At 37.2% G+C, this 21,511-nt stretch overlaps 3 protein-coding genes across 4 annotated transcripts; 1 reads left to right on the forward strand and 2 right to left on the reverse strand.

The window, feature by feature from the left end:
* Positions 1–803: 803 nt before the first annotated feature.
* On the reverse strand, positions 804–3,883 carry LOC123867789 (huntingtin-interacting protein K). Its single transcript, XM_045910057.1, has 3 exons — positions 3,456–3,883; positions 2,540–2,647; positions 804–938 (listed from the first exon to the last, which is right to left on the reverse strand). The coding sequence occupies exons 1-3, from the start codon at positions 3,612–3,614 to the stop codon at positions 843–845; spliced, it is 363 nt and encodes a 120-aa protein (XP_045766013.1). The 5' UTR covers positions 3,615–3,883; the 3' UTR covers positions 804–842.
* A 3,209-nt stretch (positions 3,884–7,092) lies between these two features.
* Positions 7,093–13,862, reverse strand: LOC123867786. The gene is made up of 7 exons (XM_045910052.1): positions 13,661–13,862; positions 11,668–11,781; positions 9,931–10,045; positions 9,084–9,206; positions 8,259–8,345; positions 7,963–8,029; positions 7,093–7,298 (listed from the first exon to the last, which is right to left on the reverse strand). The coding sequence occupies exons 1-7, from the start codon at positions 13,725–13,727 to the stop codon at positions 7,203–7,205; spliced, it is 669 nt and encodes a 222-aa protein (XP_045766008.1). The 5' UTR covers positions 13,728–13,862; the 3' UTR covers positions 7,093–7,202.
* A 53-nt stretch (positions 13,863–13,915) lies between these two features.
* On the forward strand, positions 13,916–21,297 carry LOC123867788. Of its 2 annotated transcripts, none has more exons than XM_045910056.1 (3): positions 13,916–14,100; positions 17,735–17,909; positions 20,630–21,297. In XM_045910056.1, the coding sequence occupies exons 1-3, from the start codon at positions 14,098–14,100 to the stop codon at positions 20,809–20,811; spliced, it is 360 nt and encodes a 119-aa protein (XP_045766012.1). In that variant the 5' UTR covers positions 13,916–14,097; the 3' UTR covers positions 20,812–21,297. The 2 variants fall into 2 exon arrangements, with proteins under 2 accessions (XP_045766012.1, XP_045766011.1); XM_045910055.1 differs by lacking the exon at positions 13,916–14,100 and adding an exon at positions 17,476–17,531.
* Positions 21,298–21,511: the final 214 nt, after the last annotated feature.

Consider the following 21,511-nt stretch of genomic DNA (forward strand, 5'->3'; position numbering starts at 1 on the left):
AACGCGTGTGAACATGAACTTAGCGAAGTCGAATGCAGTCGATTCTGATGTTATATGTAAATACTGCAGTAAAGTACGTAGATAAAAATGCAGAAGCGATGCGATACTGATTAATCTACACTGTGGCGATTCGCAACCGGTTCAGGGGCGTCTAAGAGAGATGCCGATACAATGTGTATCGCCATCTCTAGATTTGAAATTATACCTGGTATACCTAGGGCCCTTAACAATGTTTTTGTCATTGTCTAGTGCTATAGCACTAAACAACGCGTGCGCGGCGGCTGCCTGCGGGAGCGGGGGGTCTCGCGGTGCGGCGCCGGCGCGTGGCACAATGCATTCGCGGCGCGACCGCCTCCAAATTACCAGCGTTAATATTATTTGTATTCGATTTATAATTGATTACATTAAACATTTTATAAAACCATCAAAAGTGTTATCAGTACAGTCCAATTCAAAGTGCAGCGCATCACATCACTATACAGTCATTAAGAAAGAAAACAATAAGTGCATAGTTTCCTTTATTATTACGTTATGGTTAATACTTTAAAGTAGTCAGACTTCAAAATCTCCATAGTGACTCCTTAAAATCGTACCACGATTTCCATCAAAACTACAAATTGCAGTAGGTACTTTCTACAGCTTTCTTTCCATTCTATGCTGCATTGTTATTCTAAGATTTCATGCTCCTGTAAAATTTTATTTCGTGCAATAATTACTAAGGTACATTATTTGTTTGCCAGCTCCTTGATTATTTTATTGTAGGTATAAATGGCATCAGATTGAAAAGAATAACACCTTATTGTATGAGTTCCAAAAACTTTATATTAGAAATGTAATATACATTAATTCGTTAAAGTTATTAGTGCTGCAACCAAATCGCCACTATGTTCACGCAAAGTTCTTTCAGCTAGTGTCCTGGAAATTTCCATTTCTTTAACCTGAAAAAAAGGGTATTTATTTGTAATTATTTTATCGTTTGAACTATCCTGAGTGATTTCTATTATAAGTATAGATTATTACGGCTATACTCACGTACCTATTTAGTCGATGTAAACCTGAATAGTTTGGACCCATCTGGAGTCCTTTTTCATAGGTGCACAGCTCGCGCTGCGCGTAGTTGTCAGTACAGACCGCTATGAGCCTGCCTGGCGTGGGGAGATGGCTGCAGATCATCTCCCGACAGTTCCGACTTATGTCCACTAAATACGTGAGTATAGCCGTAACGATCTATACTTATTTAGTCACAAGTCGAATCATTTATTCAAAATAGCTAACATTGTACTCTTTTTGATGGTCAGAATTGCTAGATTTGTAATATGATATAATAGTGTTGATAATTAATTAATTATAATTTATAATTAACTAGATGATGCCCGCGACTTCGTCCGCGTGGATTTAGGTTTTTTGAAATCCCATGGGAACTCTTTGATTTTCCGGGATAAAAAGTAGCCTATGTGCTAATCCTGGATATTATCTATCTCCATTCCAAATTTCAGCCAAATCCGTCCAGTAGTTTTGGCGTGAAGGAGTAACAAACATACACACACACATACACACAAACTTTCGCATTTATAATATACTAGCTGACGCCCGCGACTTCATCCGCGTGGATTTAGGTTTTTTGAAATCCCGTGGGAACTCTTTGGTTTTCCGGGATAAAAAGTAGCCTATGTGCTAATCCAGGATATTATCTATCTCCATTCCGAATTTCAGCCAAATCCGTCCCGTAGTTTTTGCGTGAAGGAGTAACAAACATACACACACACGCACACACACACACACACACACACACACAAACATACAAACTTTCGCCTTTATAATATTACTAGATGATGCCCGCGACTTCGTCCGCGTGGATTTAGGTTTTTCGGAATCCCGTGGGAACTCTTTGATTTTCCGGGATAAAAAGTAGCCTATGTGCTAATCCAGGATATTATCTATCTCCATTCCAAATTTCAGCCAAATCCGTCCAGTAGTTTTTGCGTGAAGGAGTAACAAACATACACACACACACACACACACACACACACATACAAACTTTCGCCTTTATAATTTTAGTGTGATATTAGTGTGATTAGTCATACCTACTTATTGAATGATTCAACAATCAAACATAAGCAGAAAGTAGCAGTAGGTATAGGTATTATTTAAAATCTACCACAAGAGACATAATGTTAAGTTCATATTACACGGTATATGGTGAGTAAGACAAGACCATACAAAACACATGAGAGCAGAAGAGATGGCACACATTCCATATATGTATAATTTTTTCATAGGTATATATAGGGCACAAAAAATTGTACTCTTTTTTTTTCTCGTCTGGCTAAAATTGTACTCTCACACTTGATATTCTAATGTCATTTAAGTCTATTCTTTATAATAATTATAAACTTAACATATCTATAGGCAGTGTGGGCTGGTGATGGATTGAGATACTGTTGATAATAACTCAAGGTCTAATTTAATAATACTTGAGGCTACCTGGGTGAAGCTGAAACGAGTTAGGTGCAAGATACATAACTCAATAACTACTTACAATTAATTCTATATCATCTTTTTTGACAGATACTTTTTGTAGCTCTTTTTCTTTTTCAAGTCTCTCAGCTGCTTCTTTATTTCTTCTATCTCCGATTAATGAGAGTGCCTGAAATTGCAACCTTAAGTAGTATTTAATAATATCAGAATGAATGTTCCTATAAGAAGCTTGAATGACAGTAATATCAACATCCAGCTCAAACTGGCTTTAGAAACTTGACTCTTGAGATTTTGCATGTAGTTTCTCTCTATAAATAGACCCTAATTAAGATTTCTAAAACTTCCATCTGCGTTTTTACTATCATGCGAGTTTTTGAGTTCAAAAAGCTACTTTTCACTTCTCATCCTTGTATAGAGCTGGGTGTAAGTAGACTAAAACTGCTTTTTAAGCTCTTTGAATCTTGTGTTACTATGCTCCACTGGTACTTTATTAATGTAAGCTATCCTTGGTGTTTGTAAAAGGTTTCCAACTTTAAACTTGAGCAGTAGGTGATTAATTAATCTGGATATTATTTGATCTCAATGAACAGCGTCTGACCTAGTACCTGTGCAGTAGGTAATCTATCGTTGTATGGCTAGAGCGTAAGCATTGACCAGAAGAGGTGAAACATGAGATTAAGTTGCATATCATCACTGTTTCATTTCCTCGCAATCAAAGTGTTTAACTCTCATAAAATACATTTTATCCTTGACTTTAATATCTGCCCTCGCCTTTGGCTTGGGTAGGTAACTGTCTAGGTTAAAATGACTTGTTTTTTGCCCTTGTTGTACAATCTACTATTTGATATAATTTGTACCATAGATATAAATACATTAGAAGTGTTTTTGCAATGTTATTTGCGAGCCCAAGAAGGATGGATCGTTAATGTGGATAAAACAACATTTTGTTAGTTAGCTCCTCAAATCCATTGACTTACACTAGATATGTCCTGAGATGATATTTCCTTTTCCTCTGCATAATCTGTAACTTTTTCTAAATCAGCTACACCACTGTCGTGTTTCGCTGCCTTTTTCTGAGTTTTGTCTTTCTCGTGCTGTATATCGTCCGTGTCTCCATTAACCTCTTCATCGGCCATGCTTGATTACAAAATTCGGGGACAATCTAATTATGGTATACCTAACTACTCCAAACAATGGAATTTTAGAGCGAGTCAAGGTATTTTTAGATATAAAGGAAATGAATTACTTCTCTCGGTTTCTCATTTCAGTATTATTGGTTTAGAGTTTTGATTTTTACTTTTCACTGTGTTTTTCTCAAGTTTTTCTTCAAATTTTGCTCACTTTTTGCTTTTGCCGATGTCTCAACTGCTCAATCAAAAGCATCAGCCATCAAAGTCAAAAGCATAAAAAGCAGAAGCAGTCAAAATCAAAATGACAACTTTTGCTTTTTTTTTCTCTCGTCTGGCTTTACACTGATTAGCCAATGTCAAGTTTGTATTATTTACAAGTTAAGGAAACTATATGTATAAGTATGGACTTCGTCTGTGCTGGCGCCCACCGACATACACGCGGCGTTCCCTTAGAGTGCTTCCAAGTCAGTTCCACCATCAATAAACACCAGCAGAACACAAAAACCGGCCACTTCTAACAAAAAAACACACTCCAAAAAGTCACAACACGCGCGCCAGCAAACGCCACCACAGACGAAGTCCCAACTTTTGCTTTTGTCCCTTTTTAACTGACTCATTGCGGCTCTGGGTTCTAACCTTTTTAACCAACTTCCCAAAAAAGAGGAGGTTCTCAATTCATCGGAATCTTTTTTATTTTTTACTAGCCGATGCCCGCGACTTCGTCTGCGTGGAATTAGGTTTTTAAAAATCCCGTGGGAACTCTTTGATTTTCCGGGATAAAAAGTAGCCTATGTCCTAATCCAGGATAGTATCTATCTCCATTCCAAATTTCAGCCAAATCCGTCCAGTAGTTTTTGCGTGAAGGAGTAACAAACATACATACACATATGAAGATATATACATAAATTTGGTGAAGATCTGATAGATCTGATCGGGGATGGAGAACAGAACTCCTCAATAGATAAGAGCAAATTATTGCTCGCGATCAGTGTAATAGCTTAGTAAACAGTAGGGTTTTGATTCGGCATAGCATATTATAGTACAGTGGGGCCACAAAAAATTGTGAAATAAAAAATTTTCAAAAGAAAAATAAAACCGACTTCAAAAACCACAAACACGCTATGCTCGCTCGACTTCTTACCTAGGTACATTACACGTGTAGCTAAACAAAAGTTATTTTTTACTTTTTAGTGTTTGTGGTTTTTGAAGTCGGTTTTATTTTTCTTTTGATTTATCTGACTTCTTAACGATGAGTGTATTAAAAACGGGTAACATTGTTAAAGTAGCGGGGTTTTTTATAATACGGGGCTTTTAGAGTGCCAGTAAAAAAGTTTTATGTAAAATTTTGTGAGATTCGAGGTTTGTAGCTATTAAACAATTTGCCTTACGAAGAAAACATAAGATGTTTTTTGAATTATTGGATTTTTGTGCTATCTACGAGTATGACAAAGATACCTACCATACAATTTTGGGTACCTACCTAACTTTGTGAGTGTAACATTTTAGTATAATGTTCCTTGCACATGCCACATATCAACTTATTTTAAATGATCGTCATTAATTCTTAAATTATTGACCGTAGTGATTACGTACTCCTTGTTATTGATCGAGCGAAGCGACGTCCTTTGAGCCTACTTGAGTAAAATTGCACTTGTCCGTCCGTCCGTCTGTCTCAGGCTTATTTCAGAATCTGATGGCCTTCAGCCAAATATTGCATTAAAAAAAATTAAAGTTTTATTTCATGGTAGCTTCCATACGAGATAAGGGGCTTAGTGCAGATTGAATTCGACGCTATGTCATCAGTCATCACTCATCAGATTTTTAACTTATCTTCACGATATAGGAATTTTCTTTTACTTTACTTTATAATATGTCTATTTTGTGTAAAAATATGTTCTCTTTTGCCAAAAATATGCGTAATTCCAAACGTCGATTTACAATTTTTGCTTTACCTATGTAGGAGGTACCTACCTACCGTTAGACGAAAAAATCTTGCTATTCTCAAGCAAAATTCATTCACCTGACCTCTCTTGAGGTGAGGTGCAGTTAGACTTTAAAAGGAAAAGGTAACAAGCACTGATAACGTTGATTCCTTCATCTTAGAAACTGCACTGTTTTAGGTTCCATCCACCAACAAATGTTACTAATCTTCGATGAAGCGGCCTCAATCAATCAATATTGCAAGATATACCTACGGGCAGATAATATAAGGGTTCTTACTACTGATGGCAGTAACTAGTTATAGACATAAATAAAAATAGCAAAATATTCAAAAAAATCTTTTATTACAAAACATATTGGTCTTGAACACTATTCACAGGGCTATTTACCTACTATTTTTGTGTAACTACAGCACCTCTGGTGATGAGGATTGGCTCATCTCTTGAACATTTACCTACGTAAATATTAGCAATATTCAAAGGGCTATTTACGTATTATTAGGGTTACGTACCTCAAAAGGAAAACGGAACCCTTATAGAATCACTTTGTTGTCTGTCTGTACTATACCAAGTGGGGTATCATTTGAAAGGACTTTATCTGTACATTCAAAAACAGATTTTTATTTATTTTTATGCACAACAGTTTTTGATTTATCGTGCAAAATATCGAAAAAAATACCCAACTACGGAACTCTCGGTGCGCGAGTCCGACTCGCACTTGGTCGGTTTTTTTTAATATGATTACAAGCACCTTTACCTCATGCGACAACTGACACAGGACTATATATATACTTACTCTTTGCATAGACTGGTTCATCTGTTCAACGCGAAATTAGGTATATCAGCGTTTTTTATTAGCCAGTGGCAACAGTAATGCAAATATGAGGTGTGCAAGAGTGTATGAAATTAACTATGATCCCAGTACGCACGATCGGCTAGTCGCCCAGCGACTCAATCGATGGCAACCGTTAGAATCTATAATTTATATGGAAGTTGCCGTGTAAATGCGCACGAAGTTGCAGCATCTGCGTGCATACACAGTACCTACACACACGGCGACTTCCATATAAATTACAGTTTCGACCGAGTTGCCGGGCGACTAGTCGACCGTGTGTGGGTCTATAAGACGCGGTTAACCAATTGCCAAGACGGCACAGCCTTTCTCAGTTAAATTACAGTTGCCTTATTAATTGCCATTCCAGCCAATAGAAACGTGCTCAATGAATGTGGCCAATTCTGTTGTACAATTATTGTTCTCTAAGCTTAACTAAAATGACAGGTGTAAATGTATTGCTGTCCCTTTGATAAAGCTCCCTGTGGAAAAGGACAGCACTAGATTTAGACTGTATTTAGTTTAGAGATTGTGCCTACAACAGAATTTGCCACATAGTACAGTAGTAATTCATTTCAGGAAGCTTTAACTTTTATTGTAACATTTTCAATAAAAAAAGACTGAATTATTATGTACGTATGCCCTCACAGATTGTACATAGGTACTTATTGTCTATATATCATCTACCTATGTATTTTACAATTTCATCTAATACTTAATTTCACAGATAGCCGTGATTTTATTTGTATTCGCATTTAGTACAAGTCACAAAATATACTTAATTTTACTTATAATTTTGTGAAAAAATCCAGTTCTCAATGTTCACATATGAACAGCAGCTGTAGATGTAGTATTTGGTTCATTTTCGTATTTTTGTTCGGGGGTGTACGGAGGCGGAGGTAGACTGTTGTCGTGTACCTGTAACAAGTGTAAATTAAAAATTTATAACACCCCCGACAAGTGAAGGTTACAGTAACTAGAAAAGAGCTGATAACTAAGCTAAATTAAAATCGGTGCATTAGTTTGGGAGCTACGACGCCACAGACAGATATACAGATACACACGTCAAACTTATAACACCCCTCTTTTTGGGTCGGGGGTTAAAAACAAATATATACCTACTTAATACAGACTAGTTCTTTCGCTCGGCTTCGTCCGTAAGACCTTGTCCAGAAAGGGTGAAATCGCGGCGAATACACGCGTTAGCGAGATACTAACTCAGTAATCAACACTGTATGATAGCCACTGAGCTCATTTGACATTTATTTTTAATCCATTGAAGGTTTTCTAAAAAAATATTTTAATATCAATCAGTAAAGCAACAATATAGGACCAACCAATGGCAAACGAACCTCGAGAGTTCCCATAATGTTCCCAAAGGTATGTGAAGTCTGCCAATCTGCACTTGGCCAGCGTGGTAGACTTTGCTGATCCCTTGTTCATGAGAGGAGACCAGAGCTCAGTAGGGGGGCCAGTGATTTATTGAAGAATGCTCGCTAGGTATGCTTACAGCGAAACGCCAAATCGCATACCGAGTTAGATGGGTTGATGATGATGAAACAAAAATCAAAATATAACTTACAAATCCAGCATTCAGGTAAACTGTTGCTGGATATATCGATGATCCAGATGGCGCTGCCGAAGAATACCTAGAAGAACGCAAAGTCATGTAACTAAAACAAAATAAAGTTTTAGAACTATTGCGAATGTCTACGTAATATTAATAGCTATCTGCATGCCAATTTCAGACCGATCCGTCCAGTAGTTTGAGCTGTGCGTTGATAGAACAGTCAGTCAGTCCATTTCCTTTTATTATTCCTTTTATTATTATATTTGGATGGAGGACTAAGTAGCTATATGGATTATGTTGCTACTTACTTTGGTGGTGCATCTCTTAGGCGTTCATTTACGTAAATTTGCAAACTGCCGATGGATAACCGACCTTCAGTAGAAGGATCCAGTGGCCTGAAATATACACAAGGAATGAAGATATGTAACTTGTCACACAACAATACCAAAACTATGAAATTTGTTCTTAATTCCGGTTCGTATATTTTTATTTTAACATTTTAATAATAATAATCTATGGTAAGTAAGTATCTACCTATAATAAATCTAACCCGGTGAAATCTCTTACTTAAAATATTGTAATCTATACTAATAAATAAAATTGGAGTGTCTGTCTGTAATTTCGAAATAACTACCGCATATTAAGGTCATATGGTTATTTGAACGATACTATAACAGAATCACACGTTTTTGAAATTTTTGTGTCTGTCTGTCTGTCTGTCTGTCTGTCTGTCTGTTTGAAAAGGCTAATCTTCGGAACGGCTGACTATCTCTCTACTTAAGGCTAAAGCTTCACGCTCCGTCTTTCATAAGAGCTTACCTGCACAAGCGAGTTTGCGCAGTTAAGTGCGTGCGCGGTGTGGACGGCAAGATTGTACCTATCCCACACAGTTCCAAAAGCTGCTAAAGATTGGACTGCGAAGACCTCGGTCTTGCCTGTGTAGTTTTAACTGCCCAGGCAACACGGAGCGTGTAGCCGGAGCGTATTACAACTCACGACAATGTACAGCCTGCTGACAGACAACGAACGGACGGGCGGACAGACAACGAACGGGTGGATAGATAGCGGAGGCTTAGGAATAGGGTCCTGTTGGCACCCGTCGGGTAAGGAACCCTAATAAAATAGGTACCTACCTTAACTGAGAGACTGCACAAAGTTTATACAGCAACGTAAACGTAGCGACTATCCCAAGGACGAGGGCAACCGCCATTACTATTTGAGAGCCCGATACCAGTAGCATTTGTTCCATAGAATCACTGTAATCAAAGAAAATATCACAGATCAAAGAACGTCAATACTTGTAATAGAACTACCTAACTATATTCTATCCATGGAGAGAAGTTAGTATATAGGGCTCTCTCTTTTACGTTATCCCATCCAAATGACACAGACAAAAACTCAGTGGGCGTTAACCATTTTGAGTCTCAACCAATCACAAACATGTTTTCAAGAACATTTAAAATTCAATTCGAAAACATAGTTTCGTCTGTGACTGGTTGGTGGTGTAAAATGCACATTGAGTTTTTGTATGGCATTACGTAACGGAGAGAGTCCTATACCAACTTCTCTCCTTGGTAGATTATAGACGACTCCTGTGCATTTAATATATTTAAAAAAAATCGGAGGAAGCTTTATTATGCATCAATGATTAGGTATACACTAGCGACCCGCCACGGTTTCGCACGGGGAGCTTATTACAATTTCTGCAAGGATTTCTAATAGTAGCCTATGTCACTCAGGAATAATGTAACTTTCTACTGGTGAAAGAATTTTCAAAATCGGTTCAGTAGTTCCAGAGATTACCCCCTACAAACAAACTACCAATTATGAAATTTGGCAGGTAGGTACTCGTATCGACTAAATGCCACCTAATCATGACCCAGTCAGGTGCTTCATGAAATTGATAATTTTGTAATTTGGCCACGACGTATTTACGTATACATATATATAGTATAAATCGAAAAGATTCAAAGAGTTAACCTGCATATCCAATTCCCATGAGATCCATAACATGATTGACAGACGCCGTGCCAGCACTGTAGCGTCTCGTTGTCAAGTGCGCCACAGCATGGCCCAAAACATTTCTCTCCTAACCCTGCAATAGTTCAAACAAACAGTGCTACTGATTCTGTCGGCAACGAAATTTCAGATAGTCAACTTAGGTTGAGATATAAATCGATATCTGGCTCAGTTTTAGATCTAGAATTCTAGAACTATTATAGAAAGCGATTTCTTGGCTAAGCGGACATTTCAATTTCACGCTAGCAAAGCGTGAGGAAATGCACAGGCGAAGAGGCTCAGCCTCGAGGCCCACACCTTTTTCACGATTGATAAAAGGTCGTATGAGAGGACCCTTCGCTATCTGTTTTTTTATGACAGACTAGCTACACCTGCGACTTCGTCCGCGTGGATTTAGGTTTTTCGAAATCCCGTGGGAACTCTTTGATTTTCCGGGATAAAAAGATGCCTATGTGCTAATCCAGGATACGACCTATCTATCTGCATTCCGAATTTCAGCCAAATCCGTTCAATGGTTTTTGCGTGAAGGAGTAACAAACATACATACAAACTTTCGCCTTTATAATATTAGTGTGACATACTACCACTGGTTCGGAATACCATTTCCATGTGCCTTACGTGAGTGCATTGAGCGGTCGCTGTTGGTCCCGGTTGTTAATAACATCTGATTAAACGAGTCAAAATCGTATTCTTCGTCGAGTCGTCCGAGAAACAATTTACAAATATTTAAGTACCAAAAGTTCTAGAAGATCGACGGGCGCTAATATAGAAAGAAACTGGCAAACTCCTAACTTTAAAAATATAAGTAGGTAAGTAACTTATATTTTTAAATTTTTATGCGTCTATCATAATATTTTTATCTTATCAGTTAGAAACATTATATTTGCTCGTATTATTGTTTACCTAGCAATATAATGTTACATAAGTAGATAATAACTAATGAGGCTTTGTTAGATATCAGGTGTTAAAAAGAGGCACACACGACTGTCACGAATCTGTCACATTGCATGTAGGACGGGTTCGCACCGTACGCAGTTACTTTGCAGTATACCTTACTAAACACATGCGCTTGCCTATATGAAAAGGCATCTTCCAGGCAAGCGTGCTCCAACTGACTTCGCAATTGCTTTGTCGTCAAGCGTAAGCCTATCCTGTAATAAAAAACCAGCCAAATGTGAGTCGGCCTCGCGCACTGAGAGTTCCGTACTCGAGTATTTTTTTCGACATTTTCGACAATAAATCAAAAACTATTTGCATAAAAATAAATAAAAATCTGTTTTAGAATGTACAGGTAAAGCCCTTTCATAATGATACCTTATTTGGCATAGTTTTCTTACTTCGAAAATTGAAAATACAAATTATTTGTTCATGAACACATTTTCATTTTTTTTTTGAATTTTTCCTTTTACTTGTGCTATAAGACCTACCAACCTGCCAAATTTCATGATTCTAGGTCAACGGGAAGTACAGACAGACAAGACAGACGGACAGACAAACAGACAGACCTAGGGTCATGAAATTTGGCAGGTAGCAATGACTCATAGCACAAGTAAAGGAAAAAAATTTCGAAAACCGTGAATTTGTGATTTAACCACAAAAAAGTCTTATTTCTTGTACGAAGGTGCAAAGCCATTCGTGTGCAAGTTCGACTCGCACTTGGCCAGTTTGAGAACAAATGAGTTTAAAAGCATTAGGTACCTGGACATTTCACACAAGTCGAGTGATGGTAGTCTGGTATGTAGCCATTGGTGCAGTAGCACTTTCCATTGATACATTCGTACTGCTCACCCACGCAGTAGGAATAACACTTTTCTGAAATACGAATTTTAAAAAAAGTTATGAAATATATCTGATAGACCCGTCTTCCCTCGGGTGGAATTAGCCTAATGTTACTTTTTACCCGACTGCGGCAAAGCCAAAAGGAAGGGTAATGATTTTAGGAGTCTATGTATGTATGTGTTTATGTTTGTATCCAGATTTTGCGTGTTCCACCGTAGTGCCTAAACTACTGGGCCGATTTTGATGAATGAGGTATCAATTGATTCGTTGGAATGGTCCGGGTGACATGGACTATAATTTATACGAAAAAAATTAACCTACTTAGCGGATGTCATATCAAAAAGTGGAGGTCTCCAAAATTTTTTTTGGACTTGGACACACTTATGCATAATTCTGTGCTTGGAAGTTTTAGTTTTCAATTTAGGATACAGTGTTTTATAATAGTGAAATAATTATTCAAATCGGTTCAGTAGTATCAAACAAACAAACAAATAAAAAATCGTTACTATTTGTACCTTTTTTTTTTTTTTTGTTGACGGGGGGGAAATCTTCACAAGATACCCGACCTCTTTGAGGAGAGATCGGGTTATGTGGGATTTGTACCCACTAAAACCCCCTCGATGGCCATCCTCAGCGCATATTAAGAGGCTCCGGGAACTCTTACGAACGTGCGCCGGTGCCTCCCCTGCGCGACGCCCAGTGGGCTCATCCTGAAAGATGCACTCCCCTGGCCTCGTGCACTTTGCATGTAGCCACGACAGCTTGCGCCATAGCAAGCGGTCGTCCTTCCAGGGTCGCCAGCCAGAGCTCCGCTCCAGCCACTAGCGGCCCGGTCTAATATTTTATTTATGTTCATATAGGTATTAATTCTGGGTGCGACGAAGCCCGGATTTTTTCGAGTTCTTCCCGCTAGAAGGGTATTAAACAATCATAATGCCAAACTAATCTTTTTTGATAAACTTTTTTCCGCGACTTCGCCCGCGTGGATTCAGTTTTGTTGTAGATTCAGTTGGAATTTCTCAAATTCCACACGAGCGAAATCGGGGCGCGTCAGCTAGTAAATCAATAAGTAAACGGTAGGCCGTACAAGCATTGCAAAAATCAAGGTTAGACATTCGACATTGATGAATAAGTTTATTTTCGTGGTTAATGATAAGATAAAGTCAATTTTAGACTGCCGGTTATAGATAATGAGAAGGAAGATCGATATAATCATTTAAAGGATTGCGGAAACAAAATAAAGCGACATTTGCAAAACTACATGGTCTATGATACTGGTAATTTTATTTCGTTAGCCTACAGTTTCCTACCTGAGTTTCGTATGCAACTCAATCCGGGTTTCATTATCGTTCAGAACATTTCACGCGGAAGGTCCTACTAATATATAGGTATTATAATCTTATCATTAGCTACTAACTACTAAATATTATTAGAGGAAATATTAGTCTGTTTTTTTGTTATGGATAAACTACTGAACCGATTTTAATAATAATTCTCTATCCATTAGAAAGCTACTTTAATCGGAAGTATCATGGCTATACAATTATGCTTATAAAAACCGTATATCAAATTTCACCCAAGCAAAGCCAGCTGGATTAGCTAGTATCCAATATAACACATTCCTATTTTTGTCTATGAAATGGAAAGGTTTAATTTTTACCAAATCAAAACAATCCAAAGTGAAAATAATTACCTAGTCATGCGGCTGAATGTTTAAGGAATAGGTAGGTTAATTTTTTTTTATTCACTATAGGCAAGCGTTTGACCACAATCACACCTGATGGAAAGTGATGATGTGGTCTAAGATGGGACGCGTTTACCTAGAAGGTGCCTATACATAATATACCTACTATTAGGTAAATATGTTTTTTTTTAAAACCTATTGAATAAATGTGGCGAAATTTTTAATTACCTTCGCTGCAACCGCTTTGTACAAAGTTGAACACAAACAAAACAAATAATACACTCCAGTGGGCCATTTCGCACACAAGCCGTTACGTTACCACTACATTATTTTTGTTACAAATTAATTAAATACAACTGATAGGTATCAGACGGTACAAAACACAAAGGTAATGTACCCTAAGCGCGAATGATGCACGCGGAAAAAGGCATACCTACTTACTGATAACTTATCAAAGATTCCTCGCGTTATGATAGGTGGTACGAGTACGTATGACGACTTTATCGGCATTTTAACGTCACAGGCAGGCGATCGCTTTATGTGTGAGACAGTTTTTTTTTGTTGATTATGTGCTTCTGTACTTACCATTCATCAGATTGCGATGAAACTTACTTAGTACTTTAGTAGGGACAGTTATTTTTGGGACTTACAGAAAGGTTTCTGACATGGTAGGTACCACATACAATAAAATGGCGCGAGAGGCGTTTATAAAAAGAGTAATTGTAATTTGCAACGCATGCCGGGCGTTAGTTGCAAGTTGAATTATCGCCAAAAAACGGAGGAATTTTCAAAAACCAATGTTTCTAAAAAATAATGGACCGATTGCGACCAAGGTTTTTAGAAACAAATTCTTAAATCTCATGTCTCTTGGCGGTAACTCTTAAATATTTTTTGAAGTTAACGGCTTTTTACATAATATATGTAAAGGACAGCATGCAGTATAAAAAAGTAGAAACTAAGACACCCTAGTTATAAAGAGGGCGGTCTGGCTGCAATGCCCGTGATTTGTTTACGAGTTTTCTTTATCATGTCACGCTTGGCTTGAGCTGATATCAATTAGAATTAATGATGAACAACAACACATTAAGGTTAGGTCAACTCGCTAATGGTTTGTCAATATGTAAACTTTTCTATTGCACACGTTTGCATTAACAATTTAAAAAACAATGTTCTCCTCTTGTTTATACCTCATACTGGTAGGCGCCGACTTCGCACGGGTGGGCTTACCTATTTCATTGTTAAAAATATATATTATGATTGTGTTATATTACAATATACATTCAAACTTTGCTTGTGTAATGTTCTGAATTAATTATGAAATCCTCATTGAATTGCACTGAGTTGGGTATCAAATTTTTATACTGAAATAGAACCTGATAAGTAGATTAGTACCTACTTATCAGGTTCTATTTCAGTATAAAAATTTGATAAAAGATAAAAATGTAGGTACATGGGCATTTAACCTACTATTTACTTACTGAGCTTTTATCAGGACCTTGCTAGGAACTAGGAAGAACAATAAGAAAGAGAATTCCTGATGAATTAAGTAGGTACTTTTCTAAAATTTAGCACGACAGTAATGATAAAATACAATCTCAATTGCTGTGGTTGGCTGAATGTACTCGTATGGTGATTCTTGTAGCGACAGTGCATTTTAGCCAACATGGTTTATGGTTACCTCCAATTCTGCATTATCACTTGCTAGCAGGTATGATTGCAGCCAAGCGTTAGTCTGTAAATAAAAAAAAAAGTTGCACACGAATGACGAATATCATCCAATCAGTGATGATGCAATTGTCATACTGTAGGTATATTAATTAGTCTATGTAGCTATTACATTATGGCAGTAGGTCTACTGAAGTCTGTAACCATAACTTTAGTAAGACATTTTTTAGATACTTTTTATTTTTTTAGGTAGGTACTCTATTATTTTGTAACTATATGAATTATATGAAGCTCCATTATCATGTGCGACTATTTTTAAATACATTCAAAAGGTAATCAAGTAAACAATGTGACTAAACAATGACCTCAGACCTTTTATATTTAGTTGATAATTTGTGTCTGCTGATACGAGAGAAACCGCGTTCAGAGGCGGACTAAGGTGGGGGGACCGCTCCCTCCGCCTCCTCGGGACCTTGGGTCTAGAGAGCCACCAAACTTTGGGAAATCCTCATTTGGGATTTGACTAAAGGAGGATTTCTCAAAGTTTGGTGGCTCGAAATTTTTGGCTTCGAAATCTTTTCAATAAGAGCCAATTCGTAGTTGAAGGCCTCTATTATGTAAAATTCAAGAAAAAATTCGCGGGATTCAGTGTCTAGTTGCAGCTTGTTTTTATTATGCGTGCCCAAACAAAAAATCGGTCAAGCGCGCGTCGGACTCGCACACAAAGGGTTCCGTACCATTGAACAAAAAATAACACATTTTAATTTTGTTTTAATCTTCATGGCGGCTATTTTTTAATTTTTATTATTTGTTGTGATATCAGCAATAAAAATAGGTTCACGAGATATAGCCCGCTGACAGACAGAAAGATGGACGGACAGCGCAGGCTTAGTAATAGGGCCCCGTTGGTAACCGTTTGGGTACGTAACGGAACCCTAACAAGACCATAATTGAAGCCGGAGGCCTCATTTAACGATACCGCCCTGGGCCTCCGGTCTTGTCCGCCGCTGACCGCGTTCCCCTACTGCCCCGAGATAACACAACTGTTGCTATGTGAACGCAACTTACACTAAAATTAAAAAAAGAGGAATACCGAGCGAAAAAAGACACACGGAATTCTGCTCGGACTGGTGTATGGAAAAATATATGTCGGTGGACGAGAATGCCATAATATCTGCGCAGAGAAAACGCCGAAGAGATTAGAGAATAGTAGACCTTGATTATGATCATCACAATTTAGCAGTCAAATAAGGGTGCTAGGTGCTAGGCCTCCTAGCATTGAGGTTTGACAGCTGTGGGATAACATAATATTATTATTATAAGGTATAGGTATCAGCGTGCCTTTGTTAGCTGGCTGGCGTGCTCTGCCTTTTTGGAGTGTTTTTTTTTGCTAAAACTGACTGGAAAGCGCTCTAAGGGGGTGCCGGGCGTGTGTCGGCGAGCGCCGGCACACGCCTTTATTTGTAAGTTCATTTGTAAGTAGTTATTTGTAACTTGTTACAAATAACTACAAACTTGACATTGGCTAATCTTTGTAAAGCCAGACGAGAGAGAAAAAAAAAGGTATCAAGGGTACGAAATGTACGAAATTCGTACTTTTTGGGTTATGTTCGCATCTGCGTATCTTCGATCTTATTTTCGTACCCTTTTCAAAGAAACTTTATTAGGACTTTAGAGTAAGTACCTATGTTTGAAAAACTTCAAAAATCGACAAGGTGAATCAAACTTGGTAAATTTAGCAATAAACAGATGATTTACTAAGTTAACGGCGCAGAAGCATAGGTATACCTATTTTTTTTTTGCTTTTATAGGGTCGCATTCGTAAGATTCCACATAAGTAAGTAGGTATTATCTGACAACGCTGTAAAATATAAAATTACAATAATCACTTACTTTAAAATGGCCTCTTCAACCGTTCGTCCTTAAAAATGTACGTCTCTGCCATCAAGTCTATCTTCATATCTAAAAACCAAGTTTTTTGACGTTTTTTGATTGCACTGTGATATTTTTGGGTTAATTTTCAAAAAAATTGGTGAGGATTCTTTTATTCGCCATATTCACCATAGATCTTCTGGTCTTCGCAGGACTGACTTTCAGATCTTCTATTGCACTCTTGCTAAGCAAAATTTTAACACCTTTTATCCTGCACAATAAATTAATTTTATCAATTAGGTAAGCATTTATTTATTCATAGGTATGTCTCCTGATGCTAGAAAAATCTGTTATCTTATTGACAGTGTTTTGTCAATGTTTATCGATAAAAACATATTTTAGGTGATTCCATATTGGACCCTGTACAGAAAATTTATTTTTAGAACAGTGCGTTTCTATTAATTAGTTTCATTCATAAAATATCACTTAAACAGACCAAACATTTATTGTGCTCTTAATGGAAATAAATATAGCATTTAGAGAAATGAATTATAAATATTTTGTAGGTTTTATTATGTGTTTTCCAATACTGTGCTTGATATTAAAATGATTTTGTTTTTTAGTTAAACGAATATCTAATACACTATCTTGTTGAAGTTCTGTCTAAAATACCTGACTCAATGGAGATCCTTTTTTGGAATACCGTACTCATAAGTAACATAAGAGTAAAATAAGGATTTTAATATTAAAATTATTTTGTTTTAGGTGTACATAATTTTGTTGCATAGAAATTTAACGATTGTGCATGCAACGGAAGATACGGAAACTTTCAAAATGAGCGATAGAGTTTTCACATGTAGCAAATGGCTATCTTCAGTTATAGAAAACTTCTGCAACAACGTTTATAAAATTGTGAAAAGAGACACTTCAGCCATGCTAGGTAGGTATGACTAAACATATTTTACTTTATCATTATACTAGTTGATGCCCGCGACTTCGCCGGCGTGGATTTAGGTTTTTAAAAATCTCTGGCGAACGCGATCGATTTTCTGTTATGTATTTCCGAAACTATTCATTAGATCATCACAAAAATTGAACAAAACTTACCTAATCAAATCAAATCAAATCAATTTTCTTTGCTTAAATGCAGGTTAAAATACTTATTACAAATTCGTTTTGGAATCACCACATTTGCCATGGAATGCCGTGCAAATTGCGAGTCCATAATATTACCTACTCAATTTTAAATCAAAAAATTCCTTAAGCTCATAAAAATTGTGCATGTTAAGCCATTTAAATAGTTCAGTTTTGAATCTGTTTACAGGCAATAATTTGATGTTATTAGGGATTTTGTTAAATATTTTAATACACTACATGACACAATTTTTTACAAAATACTTAGTCCTACAGTCCTTAGTTTATGAAACAATGTCGCAAAGTTCCTCTATCGATTAAAAAAGAAATGACGCAAATCGGTTCAGAAATCTCGGAGATTTCGATGTACATAGGTAGAAAAACACAACTCCCTTTTTGAAAGTCGGTTAAAAAGTAGCCTATGTTACTCCCTGGTCAATTCTCTACTTGTCTGTGAAAATCCCGTCAAAATCGGTTCAGCCGTTCCCAAGATTAGCCTTTTAAAACAGACAGACAGACAGACAGACAAAAATTTTAAAAACGTGTGATTCGGTTATAGTATCGTTCAAATAACCATATGACCTTAATATGCGGTAGTTATTTCGAAATTACAGACAGACACTCCAATTTTATTTATTATAATAATATAATAATATAATATATATATAATATATATATAGTATAGAGTATAGATAATGGTACACACTTCCTTATAAAGAAAGAATGATTAAAATCAGTTCAGATTTGACGGAGTTATTGAGTAAAACGATAAAAAAAATATCCCGTATCCCGAAGAATTCTTATTTTTTTTCGGGATAAAAACTACTCTATATGTTAACCCGGAGTATCAGCTATTACTGTAGTTGACTGTGCCAATTTTCATTTAAATCCGTTGAGTAGTTTTTGCGGGATGCGCGCACATACCTACAGAGTACAGACCTAGAATCCGTTCTCGCTGATGAATAAGACAAGATAAAAAACTAAAACTATCCAAGAATGTGACCCAAATTCGGTTGAGTTAATTTAGTTTTGTTAACTTCAATATACTTATTATTATTTAGGAAGAAATTCACTTTTTGTAACCAATCTCTTTAGGGTTCCGTACCTCAAAAGGAATAAAGGAACCCTTACAGGATCCCTTTGTTGTCTGTCTGTCTGTCAAGAAAACTTTACAGGGTACTTCCCGTTGACCTAGAATCATGTAGTATCATCATCAAGTAAAGAAAAAGAATCCGAGAACCGTGAATTTATGGTCACATCACAAAAAAAAAAATTAAAATGTTTGTTATTCTGGTGTCTTCTCGACAAACTAAAGTCTATCGGGGTAAGGGCCTCGAGGCCGAGCTTCCTTGCCCGGGCGTGTCTTGCTACCTGGATAATTTATTTCAGCCCTTTAATTAAAATGTATTTCATGAAAAAATTGATTTACTAAATCAAATATACGTAGATGGCGTAGTCCGTCAGTGACTTGCAGTGTTCTATATTGTACAAGTGTTAGGTATAGGTATCTTGTACGATGGTACGGAACCTTTCGTGCGCGAGTCCAACTCGCACTTGAACGGTTTTTTAAATTGAGTTTCGATTAGGTATGATATTTATTTTCTTTTTCATCTCGTTAAGCGGGTAGTGAAATTCATTTTCCAAATTGACTCAACGGCGGATAATTTTAACCGATGATTATTTTTTTTGTAACGGGAATAAATCAGCTGTGATAGCTTCGTCATATGACAATTATTTCACTAATAATATTCATACTGAACTGCCTGAAAACCTGCACTGGAAGAGCCACGATCGCAATCGCACGATCATTGTAACTACTGATTAAAGCCATCACTACTACTAAACGCTATAAAACAAAATAAGGAGAGGATAAAGTCATAACTACGCAAACTATAAATGCGAAAGTGTTTGTTCGTTGTCCCTTAGTCACGCCACAACGAACGTAGCAACGAATTGATGCGTTAAAAACTTGGAGTGGCATAGACTACTTTTTATTCCGGAATAACAAAGGGATTTAGGATAGATAGATTTTTAACCCCCGACCCAAAAAGAGAGGTGTTATAAGTTTGACGTGTGTATCTGGGTATCTGTGTGTGGCATCGTAGCTCCTAAACGAATGGACCGATTTTAATTTTTTTTGTTTGAAAGGTGGCTTGATCGAGAGTGTTCTTAGCTACAATCCAAGAAAATCGGTTCAGCCGTTTGAAAGTTATATCAGCTATTTTCTAGTTAACTACTGTAACCTTCACTTGTCGGGGGTGTTAGAAATTTTGAATTTACACTTGTTAAATCTACTTATTTTCACGATCTAAATCCACGCGGACTAAGTTGCTGGCATCAGCTTGTAAGTACCTACGTATATAAACTAGTTAGTTACAATTGTTTTCCGCAACATGGCGAGGTTTTATATTTTTCTGTTCAGGTTTTAATTAACTTATCACAAAGTACGTAGGTATCTATCTTATCTCAACTTGCTTATCATAAAGTACTCAGAAAAACTTTTAATAGAAATAACATGTTTTTCAGATAAGCTGTCACCGAAGGATTTAATGAGAAAACAAAGACATATCGCTAAGGAGAGATGGCGACGAGTCAGACGACAAGTGGCGACCGAGTGTTGCGAGCGACCCTGCACAGTTGGAACCATTATCATGTACTGTCCTGATGATGCGAAATTGTTAAGGGAAAACCCCGATATATTTAATTAAGATCTAGGTTATATAGCTGATTATGCATATGCACCGCACAACGACGAAGATGTGAGGTGTGTTGGTGCAGGTGTCAAACAGAGAATTGGATTCGCAAGCACATAATATTAAGTTGTGGTGTTGTGAGTAGTAACGCGACAGAAGGCGATCAGAGTTCCACATTTTATATGAAGACGTTGCTCTCTGCCACACTGCTGATAGAGGCGTGGTCATGGCGTGGCATAGCTCTCCGATTATGGCACCGAATGGCGTTGCGATGCATGAACCACATACGGAGTGGTCGGCTCAAGGAATTAATCATTCGATAATTCATACAAGTACCTACAGTAAAGTACCATTTTACGATGGAACTTATTAAACGACACTTAAAATATTTAAAACCACGCTCACGTAAACTCTCCTCCGGCAGGGCGCCGCCGAGTGGAGCTGATCTACGCGAGTTCGGCAAACGCGGGTCGCGCCGCCCGTGCCCTGCAAGACCGTATATTTTGTACTAGGTGACGCCCGCGACTTCGTCCGCGTGGATTTAGGTTTTTCGAAATCCCGTGGGAACTTTTTGGTTTTCCGGGATAAAAAGTAACCTATGTGCTAATCCAGGATATTATCTATCTCCATTCCGAATTTCAGCCAAATCCGTCCAGTAGTTTTTGCGTGAAGGTGTAACAAACATACATACATACACACACACACACACACACAC

The sequence above is a fragment of the Maniola jurtina genome, chromosome 8 (genome assembly GCF_905333055.1).
Source record: "Maniola jurtina chromosome 8, ilManJurt1.1, whole genome shotgun sequence".
NCBI classification, from domain to species: Eukaryota; Metazoa; Arthropoda; class Insecta; order Lepidoptera; family Nymphalidae; genus Maniola; species Maniola jurtina.